The 19,069-nt window shown below is 45.3% G+C and overlaps 1 protein-coding gene across 2 annotated transcripts in view; it reads left to right on the forward strand.

Annotated features, from left to right (window-relative positions):
* The window catches only part of RBMS2 (RNA binding motif single stranded interacting protein 2), a 65,307-nt gene extending 50,050 nt beyond the window's left edge, over window positions 1-15,257 (forward strand). For both annotated transcript variants that reach the window (XM_028110918.2, XM_028110919.2), the window contains 9 exons: window positions 5,316-5,395; window positions 5,526-5,635; window positions 5,967-6,013; window positions 6,187-6,280; window positions 12,440-12,517; window positions 12,853-12,963; window positions 13,519-13,599; window positions 14,112-14,197; window positions 14,883-15,257. In XM_028110918.2, the coding sequence (XP_027966719.1) occupies window positions 5,316-5,395; window positions 5,526-5,635; window positions 5,967-6,013; window positions 6,187-6,280; window positions 12,440-12,517; window positions 12,853-12,963; window positions 13,519-13,599; window positions 14,112-14,192 (682 nt within the window). In that variant the 3' untranslated portion in view covers window positions 14,193-14,197; window positions 14,883-15,257. The remainder of the gene's footprint in view (window positions 1-5,315; window positions 5,396-5,525; window positions 5,636-5,966; window positions 6,014-6,186; window positions 6,281-12,439; window positions 12,518-12,852; window positions 12,964-13,518; window positions 13,600-14,111; window positions 14,198-14,882) is intronic.
* The last annotated feature ends 3,812 nt before the right edge of the window (window positions 15,258-19,069 follow it).

Consider the following 19,069-nt stretch of genomic DNA (forward strand, 5'->3'; position numbering starts at 1 on the left):
CCTAGGTGGCTCAGTCATTGGGCGTCTGCTTTCTGCTCAGGTCATGATCCCAGGGTCCTGGGATCGAGCCCCCATCGGGCTCCCTGCTCGGCGGGAAGCCTGCTTCTCCCTCTCCCACTCCCCCTGCTTGTGTTCCCTCTCTCGCTGTCTCTCTCTCTGTGTCAAATAAATAAATAAAATCTTTAAAAAAAAAAAAGATTTTGTTTGAAAGGAGACTCCGTTGCTTTTTCTGAAAGTTTGAAAACTATTGGAATACGTGATCTGAAGGTCCCATTTTGTTTTATAATACCTTGTCTGGTCCAGGAACACTCCCTTACTCTGGGGTGTTTATCCAGATCTTGGGAACAAGGAATAGGGCATCTTCCGTAGCCAACTCAATCTTGGTAGCACCACCTGCTGGCAATCCCAAGTATAACTAAAAGAGAGTTCTTAGGCTTGTGGTCATCAAACTGTTTTTGCTCCCACTTTTTTTAAATTTAAATTCAATTAATTAACATATATAATATTATTAGTTCCAGGGGTAGAGTTTAGTGTCTCAGTTGCATATAAAACCTAGTGCTCATTACATCATGTGCCCTCCCCCATCACCCAGTTGCCCCATCCCCTCCCACCTCCCCTCCAGCAACCCTGTTTGTTTCCTATTGTTAAGAGTCTCTTATGGCTTGCTTCCCTCTCTGATTTCGTCTTGTTTTATTGTTCCCTCCCTTCCCCTATGATCCTCTGTTTTGTCTCTTAAATTTCACATATGTGTGAAATCATATAATTGTCTTTCTCTGATTGACTTATTTAGCTTAGCATAATACCTTCTAGTTCCAACCACATCATTGCAAATGGTAGGATTTCATTTTTTTGATGGCTGAGTAATATTCCATTGTATATATTTACCACATCTTCTTTATCCATCTGTTGTTGGACATCTGGGCTCTTTCCACATTTTGGCTATTGTGGACATTGCTGCTATAAACATTGCGGTACAGGTGCCCCTTCAGATCACTGTGTTTGGCAGTGCTCTATTTTCTTAAGAAAGTTAAAAAAATCCCCTGCCTGTGCCTCTGTGAGCTCACCACAGTGGCACAGGGTGCCTTGGAGCCCAGTTTGGAAACTGGCTTTGAAGAGTTGAAAACCCGTGAAATCTCTTGCATGTTCCTATGCTACTACCTATACGTTTTCTTCATACATTTAGATCTTGTGAAATCTAATTTCCACACTTTTTTTTTTAAAGATTTTATTTATTTATTTGACAGAGAGAGAACACAAGCAGGGGGAGCAGCAAGGGCAGAGGGAGAAGCAGGCTCCCTGCTGAGCCAGGAGCCCAATGCGGGGCTCAATCCCAGGACCCCGGGATCATGACCCAAGCCGAAGGCAGCCGCTTAACGACTGAGCCACCCAGGCGCCTGCCTCCCGCACTCTTTTAAAGCAGAGGTTCTCAACCCTTTTCAGTTCATGGCACCTTAAGTTGTGTCAATAATTTTTTTTGCTCTAGACCAAAAGAAATACTTAAGGGGCACTTGGCTGACTCAGTCGGTAGAGCATGTGATTTTTGATCCTGGGGTTGTGAGTTCGAATCCCACATTGGAAGTTGAATTTACTTAAAAAAAAAAAAAAGGGCGCCTGGGTGGCTCAGTTGGTTAAGCATCCAACTCTTGATTTTGGCTCCAGTCATGATCTCAGGGTCATGAGATCAAGCCCTGTGTTGGGCTCTGCATTCAGTGTAGAGTCTACTTGTCCCTCTCCCTCTGCTCCTCCCCCCACTTGCTTGCTTGCTCGCTCAAGCTCTAAGTAAATAAATGAATAAAATCTTAAAAAAAGAAGAAAGAAAAGGATTTTTATTCCATTCTTAAATAACTATATTTACTATACTTACTAGTGGAATGTGTACCTGTTGAACACTTCACAGCTTCTCAAACCTTGGAATCAGATTGGACACTTACACCCTCATTTCCTGTCACACATTGGTTTTCAACAAATCCAATAGATGTTGCTCTATTTTCTTCAGAAAGTTAAAAAAATCCCCTGCCTATGCCTCTGTGAGCTCACCACAGTGGCACAGGGTGCCTCGGAGCCCAGTTTGGAAACTGGCTTTGAAAAGTTGAAAACCCGTGAAATCTCTTGCATGTTCCTATGCTACTACCTATACATTTTCTTCATACATTTAGATCTTGTGAAATCTAATTTCCAGCAAATTACAAATATTGACATTTTAAATAAAACTATTGGGATGCCTGGGTAGGTCAGTCGGTTGGGTATCTGCCTTTGGCTAGGTTCGTGATGCCAGGGTCCTGGGATCGGGTCCCGCATCGGGCTCCCTGCTCTGCGGGAAGCCTGCTTCTCCCTCTCCCACTCCCCCTGCTTGTGTTCCCTCTCTCACTGTGTCTCTCTCTGTGTCAAATAAATAAATAAAATCTTAAAAACCAACAAACTGTCATGTTATTTGTAAATATATCCAAATAGATCTAAATGTCATAGCAGTTTGATACACAAAATCATCCATTTAAAAAATACTTAGGACCAGGGATACCTGGGTGGCTCAGTTGGTTAAGCATCTGCCTTCGGCTGGGTTCGGGATCCCAGGGTCCTGGGATCGTCCCACATCAGGCTCCCTGCTCAGGGGGTAGCCTGCTTCTCCCTCTGCCTGCTGCACCCCCCCCCTTGTATTCTCTCTCTGACAAATAAATAAATAAAATATTTAAATAAATAAAAATAAAAATACTCTGGGGTGCCTGGGTGGCTCAGTCGTTAAGCGTCTGCCTTCGGCTCAGGTCATGATCCCAGGGTCCTGGGATCAGGTCCCGCATCGGGCTCCCTGCTTGGCAGGAAGCCTGCTTCTCCCTCTCCCACTCCCCCTGCTTGTGTTCCCTCTCTCACTGTGTCTCTCTCTGTCAAATAAATAAGTAAAATCTTTAAAAAAAGAATTAAAAAAAATAAAAATACTTTAGGGTGGGTTGTCTGGGTGTCTCAGGAAGGTGAGCATCTAACTGTTGATCTCAGGGTAGTGAGTTCAAGCCCTGTGTAGGGCTCCAGCCTGGAGGTGGAGCCTACTTAAAAAAAATACTTAGGACATTTTTTTTAATAGTCATAATTCATATAATTTTTATTATAGTGTTCCTTTTTTGTTCTTGATCTTGTATTTCCATTTTATTTCCTTACAGAATTGTATTCAAGTATAGAATATTTTTATAGTTGAAAGTTTTTTTATGGATCGTTCTGTCATACTTCTCTGCAACAAAAATACGTATATACAATAAATGAGATCTTTTTCCTGTGGTTACGAGACTGTACACATGAAGTAAATTTTTTTTTTTAAGATTTTATCCATTTATTTGACAGAAACATAGTGAGAAAGGGAACACAAGCAGGGGCAGAGGGAGAGGGAGAAGCAGGCTTCCCATAGAGCAGGGAGCAAGCCCAATGAGGGGCTCGATCCCAGGACCCTGGGATCATGACCTGAGCTGAAGGCAGATGCTTACGGACTGAGCCACCCAGGGACCCCACATAAAGTAAATTTTATTGGAAAAGCTTACTCCTATGACATGGATAATTTTATTTTGTTTAGGTTTTTCCAATTAGGTCATGTAGCCAACAATGAGTATTGTTTATTGCTATAATATCAATTCTGTTCCTGTTTTTTATTTTCATGCTGAGAACCTTGTTCACATAGGTAAATGGGAATAGGAAGAGTTTTGTTAAAATAGGAATTCTTTGAATTTCTTCTCAGTTATAAGCCAAGAACCAAGGTGATCGATCTGTCAAAACTGATTTTTTTATGCGTCAACAACCTGTTGAGTTGTCCAGCTTGCTGAAAGAATGAAAGACATCTGACTTAGAAAAAGACTTAAAAAGTCAGGCATCATTGCCTCATGTTGAGTTTGGGGATACGTGTGAAGGAAGGGCAGAGCAGGGGCTGTGAGAGGGCCCTGGACCATCAGTGAGCACGACCTGTCCTCAGGCAGGCTAGTTTTAGGAAAGAGCTTATCTGCGAGCAATTCTCTTAAAACTCCCCGGGCCTGCTCACGCTCTTGGAAGATTAAGGAGTAGAAGTTAACCCAACTAAAGACTGCTGCTCTGGGATACCTAGCTCATGGGTTTTCCCTAAAAGGTTCCATGTGAGGCCTCTTTTTAGTGACCACCTTCATAAGACCGGTTCATATTTTTAGTGGTTATTGGCATAGAAAAGATAGTGAGACTTAATTTAAATATGGAAGGAGGGAGGGGCGCCTGGGTGACACAGTCGGTTAAGCTTCTGCTAAATGTCTGCCTTCGGCTCAGGTCATGATCCCGGTCCTGCTTAGCAGAGAGCCTGCTTCTCTCTCTCCCTCCCCCTCTCCCCCCAGCTTGTGCTCACTCATGCACTCTTTTCTCTCAAGTAAATAAATCAAATCTCTAAAATAAATAAATAAGGAAAGGAGGGGAAGATACTGTACCTTGTGTCATATAGACCCTTAACAATTTTTAGAACATATGTAAATACATTATCTCATTTGATCTGTAGTAGGGTAGATGGATGTTATATCTAATGCAGAAATGAGGAATGGATCCAATGGGGTTTTGTGCAGGTCCTAACTCACAGAATTTTGGGTGACCTGGTGCAAGAATCTAGATTTTCTGATTCCTTACTCAGTTGTCTTTCCCCAACAAGATACTTTAACTCCGTAGTTCCCAACATTGTTGTTTCTATCACTGTAGACCATGAACTCTGTCTTACTGTTCTTTCCTCCTCTAGTTTCAAGAAATCTTAATATTACCAGTAGCTAATTAGACCTTGATAATCATAACCAGAAGCAAAAAGTAAACATTGGCAAGTTCTTAGTTTGTGCAGTTTTATTGGAGTGAGGGAACAATTTCCATGAGGAATTTTGTAACAAAAAATAATGGTGACATGGGGCACCTTGGTGGCTCGGTGGGTAGAGCATACGACTCTTGATCTCACGGTCATGAGTTCAAGCCCTACATTGGGTGTAGAGCTTACTTAAAAAAAAAAAATGATGATGATGATGATGATGATAGCCACTGTTTATTGTATTCTTGTTTCTTGTTTAAGAACCAGACCTAATAGTAGGCCCATCCATCAGTGTCTTTGGAATATTCATAGCTTCACTTTTCTTTTCAGGAGCCCTACAGGAGCCAGTTGAGGGAATGTTCATTAGAAACTAGGGTTGCCTCTTCAAGATACCTTGAATCTGTGTGGAGGAAACTGTGTTTCTATAGTCACAACTTTTGGAGTATTTGTGGGCTGGGAACTTAGAGCTTTCTCTTTGAATGTAGGGGGAGCGCAGATCCTGGAGAAGCTAGAGCCTAACCCCTCTTGTGCTCCTTAGGATGGAGTCCACAGAGAAGTGTGAAGCCATCATCACCCACTTTAATGGAAAATATATTAAGACACCTGCTGGAGTACCAGGTGAGGCATCTGGGAATCAGGCTGAGAGAGCCATAGGTTGTTACTTCCAGTGAAGATTCTGGAGGCATTTTGCATGAGTGTGAGTGGACTCAGTGAGGTGAGACTCAGCTGTGTCTTTCTTTCTTGGCAGCCCCATCTGATCCCTTGCTTTGCAAATTTGCTGATGGTGGTCCAAAGAAACGACAGAACCAAGGGAAATATATGCAAAATGGACGGGCCTGGCCAAGGAATGGAGATTTGGTAAGAGGACCTCTGAGGAGACAGGAGTACTAAGGACATTAACGTGGAATGGAATTTACCAGGGCCTGATTCCTGTGAGTAGCAGGAATGGCTAGCTTCAGAGTTACAGTAACTGAGAGATGGCTGGCTGCTTAACATGATCTTCAGTGTGGGTCTTTAGTGGGATTTTGCAGCCTGCACAACCAGGAAAACTCTGGAATGGCTGTAGTAGGACCTGTCCAGACTTCACTTTAATCTGTTGAATCAAATACGTCCCAGACTTGACACTCTGGGCTTCCTCCTGTTCTCCCCCAAGGGCTCGCATTATGAACACTGTGTTCTTCCTTTGTAGGGTGGTATGGCCTTGACCTATGACCCCACCACAGCTCTTCAGAATGGGTAAGGGTGTTTTACAGAATTGGGCTACCCGAAAATGACAACGGCCTGTCCAGGCACTGGGATGTTTCATCTTGATTTTTAAGCAGCAGCTAGTGGGAAGTGGCTGTGTCTGTCAGTGGGGCTCTTACCTGTGGTTTCCTGTGGCTCCTTACTGATGAGGTTCCTTCCTCCAGGTTTTACCCGGCTCCTTATAACATCACCCCCAACAGGATGCTTGCTCAGTCTGCACTCTCCCCGTACCTTCCATCTCCTGTGTCTTCCTATCAGGTACGTTCATGCCCGAAAAAGTGGTGGGTGTGGTGGTTTTCCCTGTCACTGTGCTTTAGGTAAAGGAGCATAAGGCTGGAAACTCCTTATTTTTTAGTTTTTCCTTTATACATACTGCTCACAAATAATTTTACATGAAAGCATAACGTGTGATCACATGACATATATACAGACTGTTGTGGTAGAATCCTCTTTGTGTCCACAAGTAAACTTTTATTACTATATTTTTAATTTCCTATTATTCCATATATTTCAGAAAATTCCAGGTTTTTCTTCGTGTGCATATACGCATATGTATACAGTTTTGGAAGTCATTGTTTATTTTACAAAAATCTGGCCAGATTAAATATATTTTTTACACTTCACTCTTCTCACTTAACAGTATCTTAAACCAGTGAGTCTCAAAGTTTGGTGCCTGGATGAGCAGTATCACCTGGGAATTTCAAAAAACATAAATTCTTGGATTCCACCCCAGATCTGCTGAAGTGGAAACTCTCGGGATGGGTCCCAGCAATCTGTTCTTTTTGTTCACCATCTGTCACCATACAAAGTTATTCTAGTATTATTGACTGTATTCCCTATGCTGTGCTGTTCATCCCTGTGACTCACATATCTTCTGCCTGCTACTCTGTACCTCTTAATCCTCTCGTTTCCACTGTCCCGTGTCCCTGCCCCCACCAGTTGAGTTTTTTAATAAGCCCTCGAGGTGATTCTGATGTAGCTAATGTTGAGACTTTTTGTTCTAATTATTTCTTTTTTAAACAGTTGCAGTATATTTCATGCCGCAGAGAGACCAGAATTCTTCAACCCTACCTCCGTGAAGGGTATTCAATTGGATTTCAGGGGTTTTCTGGTACAAATAATACTTCCATCCACATATTATTCAGTCTAGCAGTCCCATTCCTTGAACTCTAATCCCCAGAAACAAAACCATGCATATGTAAAGATCCTTATGCCTACATTCTTAAATCTGAGTCCTGTTATTTCTGGGGGCTAGAGTCCAAGGAGTGGGCTTGCTAGGTTGGATAATATATGGATGTTGAGTTTTACAGATGTTGCCAGATTGCTTCCCACAAAGGCTGTGTCAGTTCACATTTCCACTAGCAATGTCTGAGTGACCATTTCCCTCCAGCCATAAGTGACATTGGTCTTTTTCAGTTTTTCCTATCTCTGTAGGTGTAAAGTGCATTGTTACTTTAATTTGCATTTCCCTGACTATAGTCAAGTTTAAGCGTGTCTTTTTATGTTTGTCATATTTATTTATTTATTTTTATTTTTTAAAAGATTTTATTTATTTATTTGACAGAGAGACACAGCGAGAGAGGGAACACAAGCAGGGGGGAAGGGTAGAGGGAAAAGCAGGCTTCATGCCAAGCAAGGAGCCCTATGCGGGACTCGATCCCAGGACCCTGAGATCATGACCTGAGCCGAAGGCCGACTTTTAATGACTGAGCCACCCAGGCACCCCTGTTTGTCATATTTTGATTTACTCTTCTCTGATTGCTCTTGATATGCTTGGCCCATTTTTCTGTTTGGTTATTCGTTTCCCATCAACTTACAAAAAGCTTTTGCATATTATTTATTTATTTATTTTGTTTATTTATTTGACAGAGAGAGACACAGCAAGAGAGGGAACACAAGCAGGGGGAGTGGGAGAGGGAGAAGCAGGCTTCCCACGGAGCAGGGAGCCCAATGCGGGGCTCGATCCCAGGACCCTGGGACCGTGACCTGAGCCGAAGGCAGCTGCTTAACAGACTGAGCCACCCAGGGGCTACCACATTTGCATATTATTAAAGTATCAATCCTCTGAATGTTATCTTTCTTACAAATAGTTTTTTCCAGATTTAATTTTTGTCCATTGACTTTGTGTTGTGGTCCTCAAGCTTGAGCTGTCTATTAGAATCACTTGGAATGCTTATCAAACCCAAATTACTGGGCACCACACAGAGAATTTCTGATTCAGTAAGACTAGGCTAGGAGGCAGGAATTTGCATTTCTGTTTCCAGATGCTGCTGCTGCCCCTGCTGCCTGTCCAGGGACCATACTTTGGGACTCACTCATTTGCACCACAAAAAACCGCAAAAGTTTAAAATTTGTGTACAGTTAAATATGTCTGCATTTCCACTAAAGCTTTTGAATTTCTTAATTAAAAAGGTCTTCCCAGTCTCTATATTATACATATGATCTCCAAGATTTATTTTATTGTTTTACAGTAAAATTTAAATATGTAATCATCAGGAATTTATTTTTGTATGGGGCACCAGATAGGCATTTTATTTCATTCTTTCAGAATGTTAACCGGTTGTCCTAGCACCAAATTATTAAATCATATTTGAATTAATGGATTATTAGTACAGTGAATTAAAAATTAAACAGTGGTGAGTTAAAATGCCACCTATAATAAATACTGGGGTTTGTTTCTGTGTCCTTGGTCCTCTTCTGGTGCTCACTGTGTCTGTCCTTACTCTGGTGATACATTGACTTGATCACAGTGGCTTTCAGAATGTCTTCTAATATTTTTAAAAAAGATTTTATTTATTTTTTTTGAGAGAGAGCACCAGGGGGGAGAGGGTCAGAGGGAGAAGCAGACTCCCTGCTGAGCAGGGAGCCCGATGCGGGGCTCGATCCCAGGACCCTGAGATCGTGACCTGAGCCCAAGGCAGTTGCTTAGCCAACTGAGCCACCCAGGCGCCCTGGCATTTACTCTTCTGTATAAAGTTTATATCTAATTTTTGGAAAGCTGATGATTTTAACTGGAATTTCATTAAATTTATGTATTAGTTTAAGAGAACTGACCTTTTTTTGAAAGGTCAGTTTGGGGGGTGCAGAGGGAGAGAGAGAAATAGAATCTCAAGCAGACTAAGTGTGGTAACCCCACGACCCTGAGATCATGACCTGAGCTGAAACCAAGAGTCGAATGCTCAATCGACTGAGCCACCCAGGTGCCCTGGGAATTGACTTTTTAAGAACTCTTCTTTTCGGGGTGTGTGGGTGGCTCAGTCGGTTAAGCATCTGTCTTCGGCTCAGGTCATAATTCCAGGGTCCTGGGTTCGAGCCCCACATCAAGCCCACATCAAGCAGGGAGCCTGCTTCTCCCTCTGCCCCTCCCCCTGCTCGTGCTTTCTCTTAATCTCTCTCTCTTTCCCTCTCTCAAATAAAATTTTTTTTAAAAAAGTATTCTTTTTACCCAAGATGTAGTATTTCTTTTCGTTTTTAAATCTTTTTTTATGCCCTTCAATAATGGGCACCTGGGTGGCTCAGTTGGTTAAGCGACTGCCTTTAGCTCAGGTCATGATCCTGGAGTCCCGGGATCGAGTCCCGCCTCGGGCTCCCTGCTCAGCGGGGAGTCTGCTTCTCCCTCTGACCTTCCCCCCTCTCCTGCTCTCTCTCATTCTCTCTCTCAAATAAATAAATAAAATCTTAAAAAGAAAACAACTATGCCCTTCAATAAGATGTTAGTGTTGTTTATATAGATCTTATGCTTTTCCTGTTGAATATATTCCTAAGTGTTCTATAATTTTATAAGCATTTCTAGATGCTATGGATACACTGAAGAAAAACTGTTGGTTTATGTTCATGTATCTTGTGTGCAGCTAATGTACTAAATCCTTATTACTACTAGCATTTTTTTTTTACTGAGTCTCTTAAGTGTTCTAGGTATATAGTTGTATCATCAGTGCAAAAATCATAGTTTTCTCTTCCTTTCCAATTTTATGCCAGTTGTGTTCTTATCTAATTGTATTTGTTTGACCCTACTGTATTATATTATAATTATTATAAATGTAGTGGTTTTAATATATCTTTGTTTAGGTTAATGTTAACAGCTAGGTTTTGGTACTAGCCTTTAATATGTAAATAGTTTTTTTCTAGACTCTATTTTACTGTTTTTTGGGTTTTTTATTGTTATGTTAATCACCATACATTACATCATTAGTTCTTGATGTAGTGTCCCATGATTCATTGTTTGTGCATAACACCCAGTGCTCCATGCAGAATGTGCCCTCTTTAATACCCATCACCAGGCTAACCCATCCCCCCACCCGCCTCCCCTCTAGAACCCTCAGTTTGTTTTTCAGAGTCCATCGTCTCTCGTGGTTCGTCTCCCCCTCCGACTTACTCCCCTTCATTCTTCCCCTCCTGCTATCTTCTTCTTTTTCTTTTTTCTTAACATATGTTGCATTATTTGTTTCAGAAGTACAGATCTGTGATTCAACAGTCCTGCACAATTCACAGTGCGCACCATAGCACATACCCTCCCTGATGTCTATCACCCAGCCACCCCGTCCCTCCCACCCCCCACCACTCCAGCAACACTCAGTTTGTTTCCTGAGATTAAGAATTCCTCATATCAGTGTTTTTTGGGTTTTTTTAATAAATTGCTGCTGGATTTTATCAAATGTCTTTTTGTCATCTCATATTACACTATGGCTTTTTCCTTCGATTTTGACTTATGTTTATAGAGTCTGATCTTGAACAATCTTTACATTTATGAAATAAACCTACTTGTTTATTGTGATACATTTCTAGCTTCTCATTGCTCTTTTTCTTTTTCTTTTTCATTTTAAAATTGAGATAATTCAGGGGTGCCTGGGTGGCTCAAATGGTTAAGCCTCATGATCTTTGGCTCAGGTCATGATCCTGAGGTCCTGGGATTAAGCCCCGCATCGGGCTCCCTGCTCAGCAGTCTGCTTCTCCCTCTCCCTCTCCCTCTGCTGCTCCCCCTGCTTGTGCTCTCTCTCTCTGTGTCAAATAAATACGTAAAATCTAAAATAAATAAATAAATAAAATTGAGATAAGTCACATACCATAAAATTCACTTACTTAAAGTATACAAGTCAGTAGTTTCAAGTATATTTTGCAAAGTTATGCAGCTATCAGCATCATCTAATTCCAGAACATTTTTTTTTTACCCCAGAAAGAAGCTCTGTAATCGTTAGCAGTTATTGCCCATTCTCCCTCACCCACGCCCCCTGGCAGCCACTGAGATACTGTCTATGGCGAGAGGTCCGCCTCCTCTGGATACTTTGTATAAATGGAAGCATGCAGTATATGTCTTTGGGGCCAGGCTTCTTTCACTCAGCATGCTTTCGAGGTCTATCCATGTCTTAGCACATAGCAGTACTTCATTCTTCTTTATAACTGAGTCAGTCCGCTGCCATTGTATGACTATACCCGTTTGTTCTCCACTTAGTAGTTGATGGCCTTTGGGTTGTTTCTACCTTTTGGCTATTAGAATAATGCTGCTTTGAATATTTGTGTACAATTTTTGTGTCAAGACATGTTTTAATTTCTCTTGGGTATACACCCCCAGTGGACTTGCTGGGTTACATAGGAACTCTATGTTTAACTTTCTGAGGAAATGCCAAACTGTTTTCCAGAGCTGCTGCACCATTTTACATTCCCGCCCACAGTGTATGACACTTGTTATTTTTTTTTTAAGATTTTATGTATTTGTCAGAGAGAGAGCGAGCACAAGCAGGGGGAATGGCAGACAGAGGGAGAAGCAGGCTCCCCACTGAGCAAGGAGCCTGATGTGGGACTTGATCCCAGCACCCTGGGATCATCATCTGAGCTGAAAGCAGATGCTTAACCGACTGAGCTTCCCAGGCGGCCCCCCCTTTTTTTAAGATGTATTTATGAGAGAGAGAGGGGGAGAGAGTTGGTGGGGAGGGGGAGGCAGAGGGAGAGACTCTCCAGCGGACCACCTGCTGAGCGAGGAGCCTGATGCAGGGCTGGATCCCAGGACCCTGTGTGACCTGAGCCAAAATCAAGAGTCAGACAACCTACTGAGCCACCCAGGTGCCCCTACTCTCTCCTTTTAATTACAGCCATCCTGGTGGGTGTGAAGTGGCATCTCATCACGATTTTGATTTGCATTTCCCTGGTGACTAATGATGTTGAGCCTCTCTCCTGTGCTTATTGGCCATTTGTATATCTTAGAGAAGTATTTATTCCTATCTTTTGCCCATTTTTGAATTGGGTTATTTGTTGACGTGTACAAGTTTTTAATAGTTTTTAAAGAGTTTATTCTTAATGTTTCTATTTTGTGAGGGGGCACTCCAACTTTTTTGAGGTTTTGCTGAACATTATCAGATCACTGGGAGAAACAGTAGTTTCTAGGCAATTAATGTTTTTGTCTATTTCTTTTGTTTGCCTTAGAGAGTAACTCAGACATCTCCTCTACAAGTACCTAACCCGTCTTGGATGCACCACCAGTCATACCTCATGCAGCCTTCAGTGAGTGTTCAGAAGTGGGCAAAAGCTAAAGAGACAGTTTGATGTAAAGAAAAACAATGGGATCTGATGATAGACGATGTGGGTGTGAGTTCTGGCTCAGTCCCTTGTGCAGTGCAGCTGTATGACCTGAAATTCTGTCAGTTTGTTATTCTCAAGCAGAGGGTCCCTCCACACTGATGGGCAGAGCACCTATTTCTGTTGCGTAGCTCGGTTGCTACTCACCTATCATTTCCCAGGATTTTTAAATGTCTGTCCTCAGCGGTCCTGGTAGGCGTGAATCACTGCGGCTTAGTTGCATGCTGCCAGCTAACCCTGTCCTTTGTTGCTGCCTCCAGGGTTCTGTTCTGCCGCCAGGGTTGGATCACCCCATTTCTCTCCAGCCTGCCTCCATGATGGGACCTCTTACCCAGCAACTGGGGCACCTCTCGCTCAGCAGCACGGGCACGGTAAAGCCAAGCGGGATATTTCTGATTTCAGACTCCGACTGAGCAAGGGGTACCTATGCAATGCGCTTCAGTGTAAATGCTTGTGAATGAGGGTGTCAGTCACTTCAGTGTCACTGAAGGCATGCTCAGACTCAGACTAGGAGATAAACAGAATACAGCCATGCCGCTCCCCAGCTCACTCCTTTTAACCGATTCCTACTGACGAAACTAAATAGTGCTTCTGTCTACACAGCAGTTTACCCAGGAGCTCACACACATTTCCCAGAAATCCTTCCCAACATGGTGACCAGAAGAACGGGTGAAGCTCAGCAGGTTTCTTGCGGGTCCGCTGCACTGTGGTGCGCAGGCCGGAGGAGGAAGGGAAGCCCCAGGGGCGGACGTCTCTCTAAGCCTGTGCGCTTAGCAGCCCCTGGAGCGCTCTGGAGAAGGGACAATTAAATTCCACTCTCTGGGGATGAAACCGAGGCAGCAGTCGTTTTTAGAGCTCCCCGGCAGCTTTAAATGTCGCCAGGAGTCCCCTCCCTGCCCTGAGCCTGTGGATGGCTTTCATTCTAGTACGTGCCGGCGGCCGCCCCGGTGCCAGGAGCTTACATCGCCCCGTACACCCCTGTGCCTTCCGCCGGTGTTGCAGCCGAGGTAAGAGCTTTCTGGTCTCGCGGAATCGCGCGTAGGAAAACGCACAGAGGGAGATTTGTCCCCGATCAAGATCTTCCTCTAATGGGGCGCCTGGGTGGATCGAGCCCCGCGTCGGGCTCCCCGCTCAGCGGGAAGCCTGCCTCTCCCTCTGCCTGCCTCTCCCTCTGCCTGCTGCTCCCCCTGCTTGTGCTCTCTCAACATTTTAGAAAAAAATAAAAATAAAAAGATCTTCCTCTAACAGTGATGCTGATTCCGCGCGCGCGGTCAGCTGCTGGGCGTGTGAGTGAACCTAGGAAGGAAGGACCTCGTCCGTGTCCTTGAACGAGGCGCTCGCTCGTTGAGGCCGGCCCGTTACTGAGCCGCGTCTCTGCAAGAGGCTAGGGTGCGCGGTGTGTCGGGGAGGTGCTGCTGTGTGCGCGTGGGAGCGGGGAGGTGGGGCAGGACACCCCACTCTGGGTATGGGGGGCCACAGGAGCACCGAGCTTGACTCTCCGGCCTCGGCTGCGGTGCAGGAGAGCGGCGGCCAGCAGACTCAGGTGCCAGTGGAGGCGCCCTCAGACCACGGGCTCTACTCCTTCCAGTTCAACAAGTAGCAGCGGTAAGCGCGCCCCCTCTGGTTTACGCCTCCTCTAGGGTTCCCCTCCCCCTCTTTGCGGACGACAGCCATCCCTCTTTTTCTCGTGCTTTACTGAGCTTTGCAAATATTGCCTTTTTTTTTTTTTGGTACAAATTGCAGGTTTGTGGCCACCCTGCTTTCCCTGCTTTAAGCAAGTCTGTCAGTGCCACTGGCATTTACTCACTTTGTGTCTCTGTGTCACATTTGGGTAATTCTCAAAATAGATCAAATTTGGGGGCGCCTGGGTGGCCCAGTCGTTAAGCGTCTGCCTTCAGCTCAGGTCATGATCCCGGGGTCCTGGGATCGAGCCCCGCATGGAGCCCCGCATCGGGCTCCCTGCTCAGAGGGAAGCCTGCTTCTCCCTCTCCCACTCCCCTCTGCTCCTGCTCTCTCTTTCTCAAATACATACAATCTCAAAAAATATATGTCGTTTTTTATTGCATTTTTATGGTAATCTGTGATCAGTGACTGTAACTTGCTGAAAACTCAGGTGATAGTTAACAGTTTTAACAATAAAGTATTTTTGAATTAAGGTCTGCCTATTATTTTTTTAGACCTGCTATTGCACACCTAATATAACAGTATAGTGTAAACATACTTTTTGTATGTACTGGGAAACCAGAAATTTCATCTGACTTGCTCTGTTGTGGTATTTGCTTTATTGCAGTGGTCTGGAAGCGAACCCACATTGTCTCTGAGGTGTGCCTGGACACCTGAATTATTGGAGAGGCTGATGCTCCCGAACTCCAGAGGGCTGATGGGATACAGACGCAGCGTGGGCCCTGCTAAGGACTAACACTTGGGCAGCGCTTTCACAGGCCTGGAGAAAAGAAATCTCTGCACTCCTGGGCCTGGAGAAAAGAAATCTCTGCACTCCTGCCCTCTGCTTCTTCCTCCATTCCTGGGAGGGCCTGGGAGAACTGTCACTTTTTGTGTGTGCTGCATTCAAGGAGATCAAAAGAACTTTTTTTTCTTTCTTTTGCAAAGAAAGTTTTATATTTTGTTTTTAACTGCAATATACTCTTTCCATATCCCAAAGAGACATAGTGCCTTGAGCTTCTTCTCATCTTTATGAAAAACAGTTTTTTGGTGTGTTGGACTTATCTGGGAGGCTTTAAAAAATTTTTGTTATTTCTTTAAAAAAAAAGGAGGGGGGAAGTGCAGTGATAGAACATTGATGAAGGAGTCCTACGGTGGGCCCTTATGTGGAGTTTAGTTATGGGCTGATTTTGGTGTGTGTGTGCGTAGGAGAATATACAGACTACGAATTTTGTTTTATAAAGCTCTTAGCTCACACATCCCATCTCTTCTTCACACATTTTATGCCTTCTTTCTCTCATCCAGACTGTTCTTTTTCTCTTTTTTATACGGCAGAGCCTGCCGACTTTGCCTTTTTTACAGTTTTTAATTTTGTGAATTTCTTTTTTGAATGAAATTTTCTAGGGACTTTTTTGGGGGCTGGGCAAGGAGTAGGTAGAACACTATGCAGACAATGGAAGTGGCTTTTCCTCCCTCTGCCTTGCCACATCCTGGGAGAAAAGACCAGACTTTTGCCTTCAGGAAGCAGAGATGTGACGTAGGCTCATTAAGAGACACTCCCACAGTCTTTGGAAGCCATCCTTGAGTCAAATTTAGATGAAGCCTAGGTCTTCCCTGGCAAGTTCCAGAAGGGTGGGCTTTTGACTTCTAATTCTTCTCACCACTGAGGCCAGCACTGTCTGAGGGGAAGTGTCTTCTCCAGCGACAGGTTTTCAGGAGTCCCTGCTCCCCTGTTTCCTGGAGGGTCTCCTTTTCTGTCCTGGATCCCAGGGCCCCCGTCTTCCCTGTCTCACATTGCGGTGCTCAGAGCAGCCTTTGCAGTTATGACCGTGCCGAATTCTCTTCAGTTCTTTCCCCACTGTGGAAGATCAGCTGCTTCCTCTGGGCCAGTGGTTCTCAGGAAGATGGTTTTGTCCCCTAGAGGCCACTTGGAAATCTCTAGAGACATTTTTCGATGGCCTTGCTTGGGGGTGAGGGCTGTGTGCTATCGGCATCTAGTGGCTGGAGCAGCAGGGATGCTGTTACACATCCTGCAGGTGCACAGAACAGCCCCAGCTCCCCGCCCCCGAAAGAATTATTTGGCTCCAAATGGTGGTGCCAAGGTTGCGAAACCTTGATGTAGACAGTGTTGTTACTGCCTCCGGTGCCAGAGGACTTGGTAAATTCCCACCCTAACCCTGGACATGCAGTGCCTTTTGGTACTCAGTGTAACTGGCTGAGAGGGACAGAACTGGGGTCCTTGAATTTTCCCCAGGCTTTGACCTTGGATACCTCTGCATACCGCGGCGAATCGTCCTAGGAAGGCTTGTGCTGCTGTGTCCATGCCCCGTGCGGGCGCGCGCGTGCGCACACACACACATTCAGCAGGATCAAGGTGTGGGGACTGTTCTGCGTTGTGCGCCGTGCAGGGGTGGGGAGGGACAAAGCTCTCCGTAACTGTCCAGGGCAACCTGCTCTGCCCTGATTTGTTTGGATCCCTTTTCCAGGGACCCAGGACATTAAAAATAATGTTCCTTCTTGTGGAAGGATGACAGGGAGCTAGGATGGAAAAGGGCAATAAACCCCATCTCATTATTTACAAAGTCAGCCATCCTTAAGAGCCTGTATTTCACTCTGGAAGGCCTCGTCCGCCCTGGCACTGTGCCCATGGGGACAGGAGGAAGCCTTCGCCCCTCTCCGGGAAGTGAGATCCCCCAGCTGTCCGCTCCCAGTCCCTCGTTCCCACACCGGCAGTCCTGCTCCCCTGCACTGCAAGGTCAGGTGCTTTTCACCCTAAGGGCAGAAAGCCAAAGAGAGACAATGGAGAAACCGGTGTCTGCTAGGGCAGCTGTCGGGAGAGGAAGGAGAGGAGACGGAGGGAAAAGCAGCTGAGGTAGCAGTTCTTGGACAGAGAGCTCGCAGCGAGCTTTCCCTCCCCAAAGTGAGAGTCCCCGCGCTCCCTGCCCCTAGGCTGCCCTTTTGTGCAGTCCTGGAGGCAGGGGAGGTGGCTACAGGTAGGGTGTCAGGTGTGAAGGACGGAATTCCCACTCTTCATTTCCTCATGGCCACTTCCAACCTCAGGAAGGGCTTATCCCTTGTAGAGCAGCCCCCCATGCAGTCGCGTTCTAGAAGGGTGTGGCTGGGCAAGTAGCTCTTGTTTCTAAGTCTCCAGCCCTGAGTCAAGGAAAGTATCCCATAGATTTCTTGTCAGTGGCCTTGAAGAAGAGAAAAATCCAGAATCCTGTTCCTTCGATTGCTAGTTTGGAGGAGGCTTGCTGGGCAGGCGGTTTAGTGGAGTGGGGGCCTTTCCGGGATGGAAACTTGTTCATGTGACGGTTGCCTCTCCTTTGCGTCCCAGAACTTTTTTTTTTTAATTTTATTTTTTTTTCCAGAACTCTTGAATCTATTGTCTGTTTTTGCTTTTTTTTCTTTTTTTTAATGTTTAAATGGCCAGGATTTTGCTTTGTTTTACATAATGGAGTTACCTTTTGTGTGTTCTTCTCATCTGACTCTCCCTAAGGGTTCTGTCGAGTGTTTCTGGTTTGGACAGGTTTGGGCATGGGTAGGGATGGGGAGCCTGAAGTTATTTTTGTAGCAGTTAATGGCGCTGTAGAATTTTTTGGTTTTGGGTTACGCTCCTGTTTTTCCCCTAGTTGTTAGTTCATGTCTAACAGTTGCTAAGGTGAGTGATGAGTGGGGAAAGGGGAGAACGGAATGAGGGACGCTTTTTCTCTCACGAAATAGCCTGTTGGCGGCAGTAGTGCCCGGGGACGTGTAGGGGGCCTGGGGCTGGGCTCTTTAAACGCTGTGCTTAGCGTTTTCTCTGTCGTCTTCATGGAGCCGCATCACCTCTCACCCCCACACTCTTAAGATACTTTGTGTTTTTCTGTTTCCGTGCTAATAGAGTATGTCTGAGTCCCTTCCTCAGATGATCGAATCCTTTCTGAGGCTCAGAGCCTGCCTGTCCCGTCTCAGGTCAGTGTTCTTACTGTTCCCTTCACGCTCTGAGCTGATGTTCAAACCCTAAGCTGATTAGACTTTTTGGAGGAGGGTGTGGGTAGAGGGTAAGGAAGATGTGGGAATGATGATAAGGAGCGATGTTATTTTTTAAGACTGTTGTTAACCAAAGAATTTGAAGAGCTGCCAAGACTCGGAAGCCTGGTGGCCCTGAAGAGGCAACGGCCCTTGGCAGGAACACGTAGGTAGGGGCGGTAGGAGGACATTACACTCACTGAGGGTGAAGACTGGACTCGCTGCTCTACCCACTCTTCCCGGGTTGGGTCACCTCAGCCCGGCTCCATTCCTCTTCCTTCCCTCACTTACTGATCAGTGAGCTCCTTCACCCCGGTGGTGCCAGCGGCGCTCACTCCCTGCTCCTTCTGAGCTGACCTAAGTATGGCCTGTTGCTTTGCCCCGAAAGGTACTTGAGAGGCCGAGCTGGAACGGGATGCTGCAGGGATCTGACAGTTTAGTCTTTGGGGGCGGGGACCATTGCTGCTCCGTTGTGCACATGCCCCACCTTCTGGGGGAGCAGTGGCACTGCACCTGTGAGCGCTATTTTGACCTTAACCAGTGGCAATAAACTTGGGTCCGTGATCAGGTCTCCACTTGTCCGCAGAGAAGAAGGTGGGGGTTATGCAAGCCGAGGTGTCAGGGCTAGGTGTTCAGCTTGTGCCTGCTCGCAGAGTCCTCCTTAAACCGACTACTCGATTTCTGTGCTACCTGCATTTTAGGTCCTTCCGAGCACGAGCAGAGCCCTCGTATTTACTCACCTTTCATTTCCCACTTTCTTTTTAAAGGAGGGTCTTCCTTCAGCCACCAAGGCCGGCCTGGGAG

This window comes from Eumetopias jubatus, unplaced genomic scaffold (assembly GCF_037043125.1).
Source record: "Eumetopias jubatus isolate StellerSeaLion01/CBP00866 unplaced genomic scaffold, mEumJub1_p1.0 scaffold_8, whole genome shotgun sequence".
Classification (NCBI taxonomy): Eukaryota; Metazoa; Chordata; class Mammalia; order Carnivora; family Otariidae; genus Eumetopias; species Eumetopias jubatus.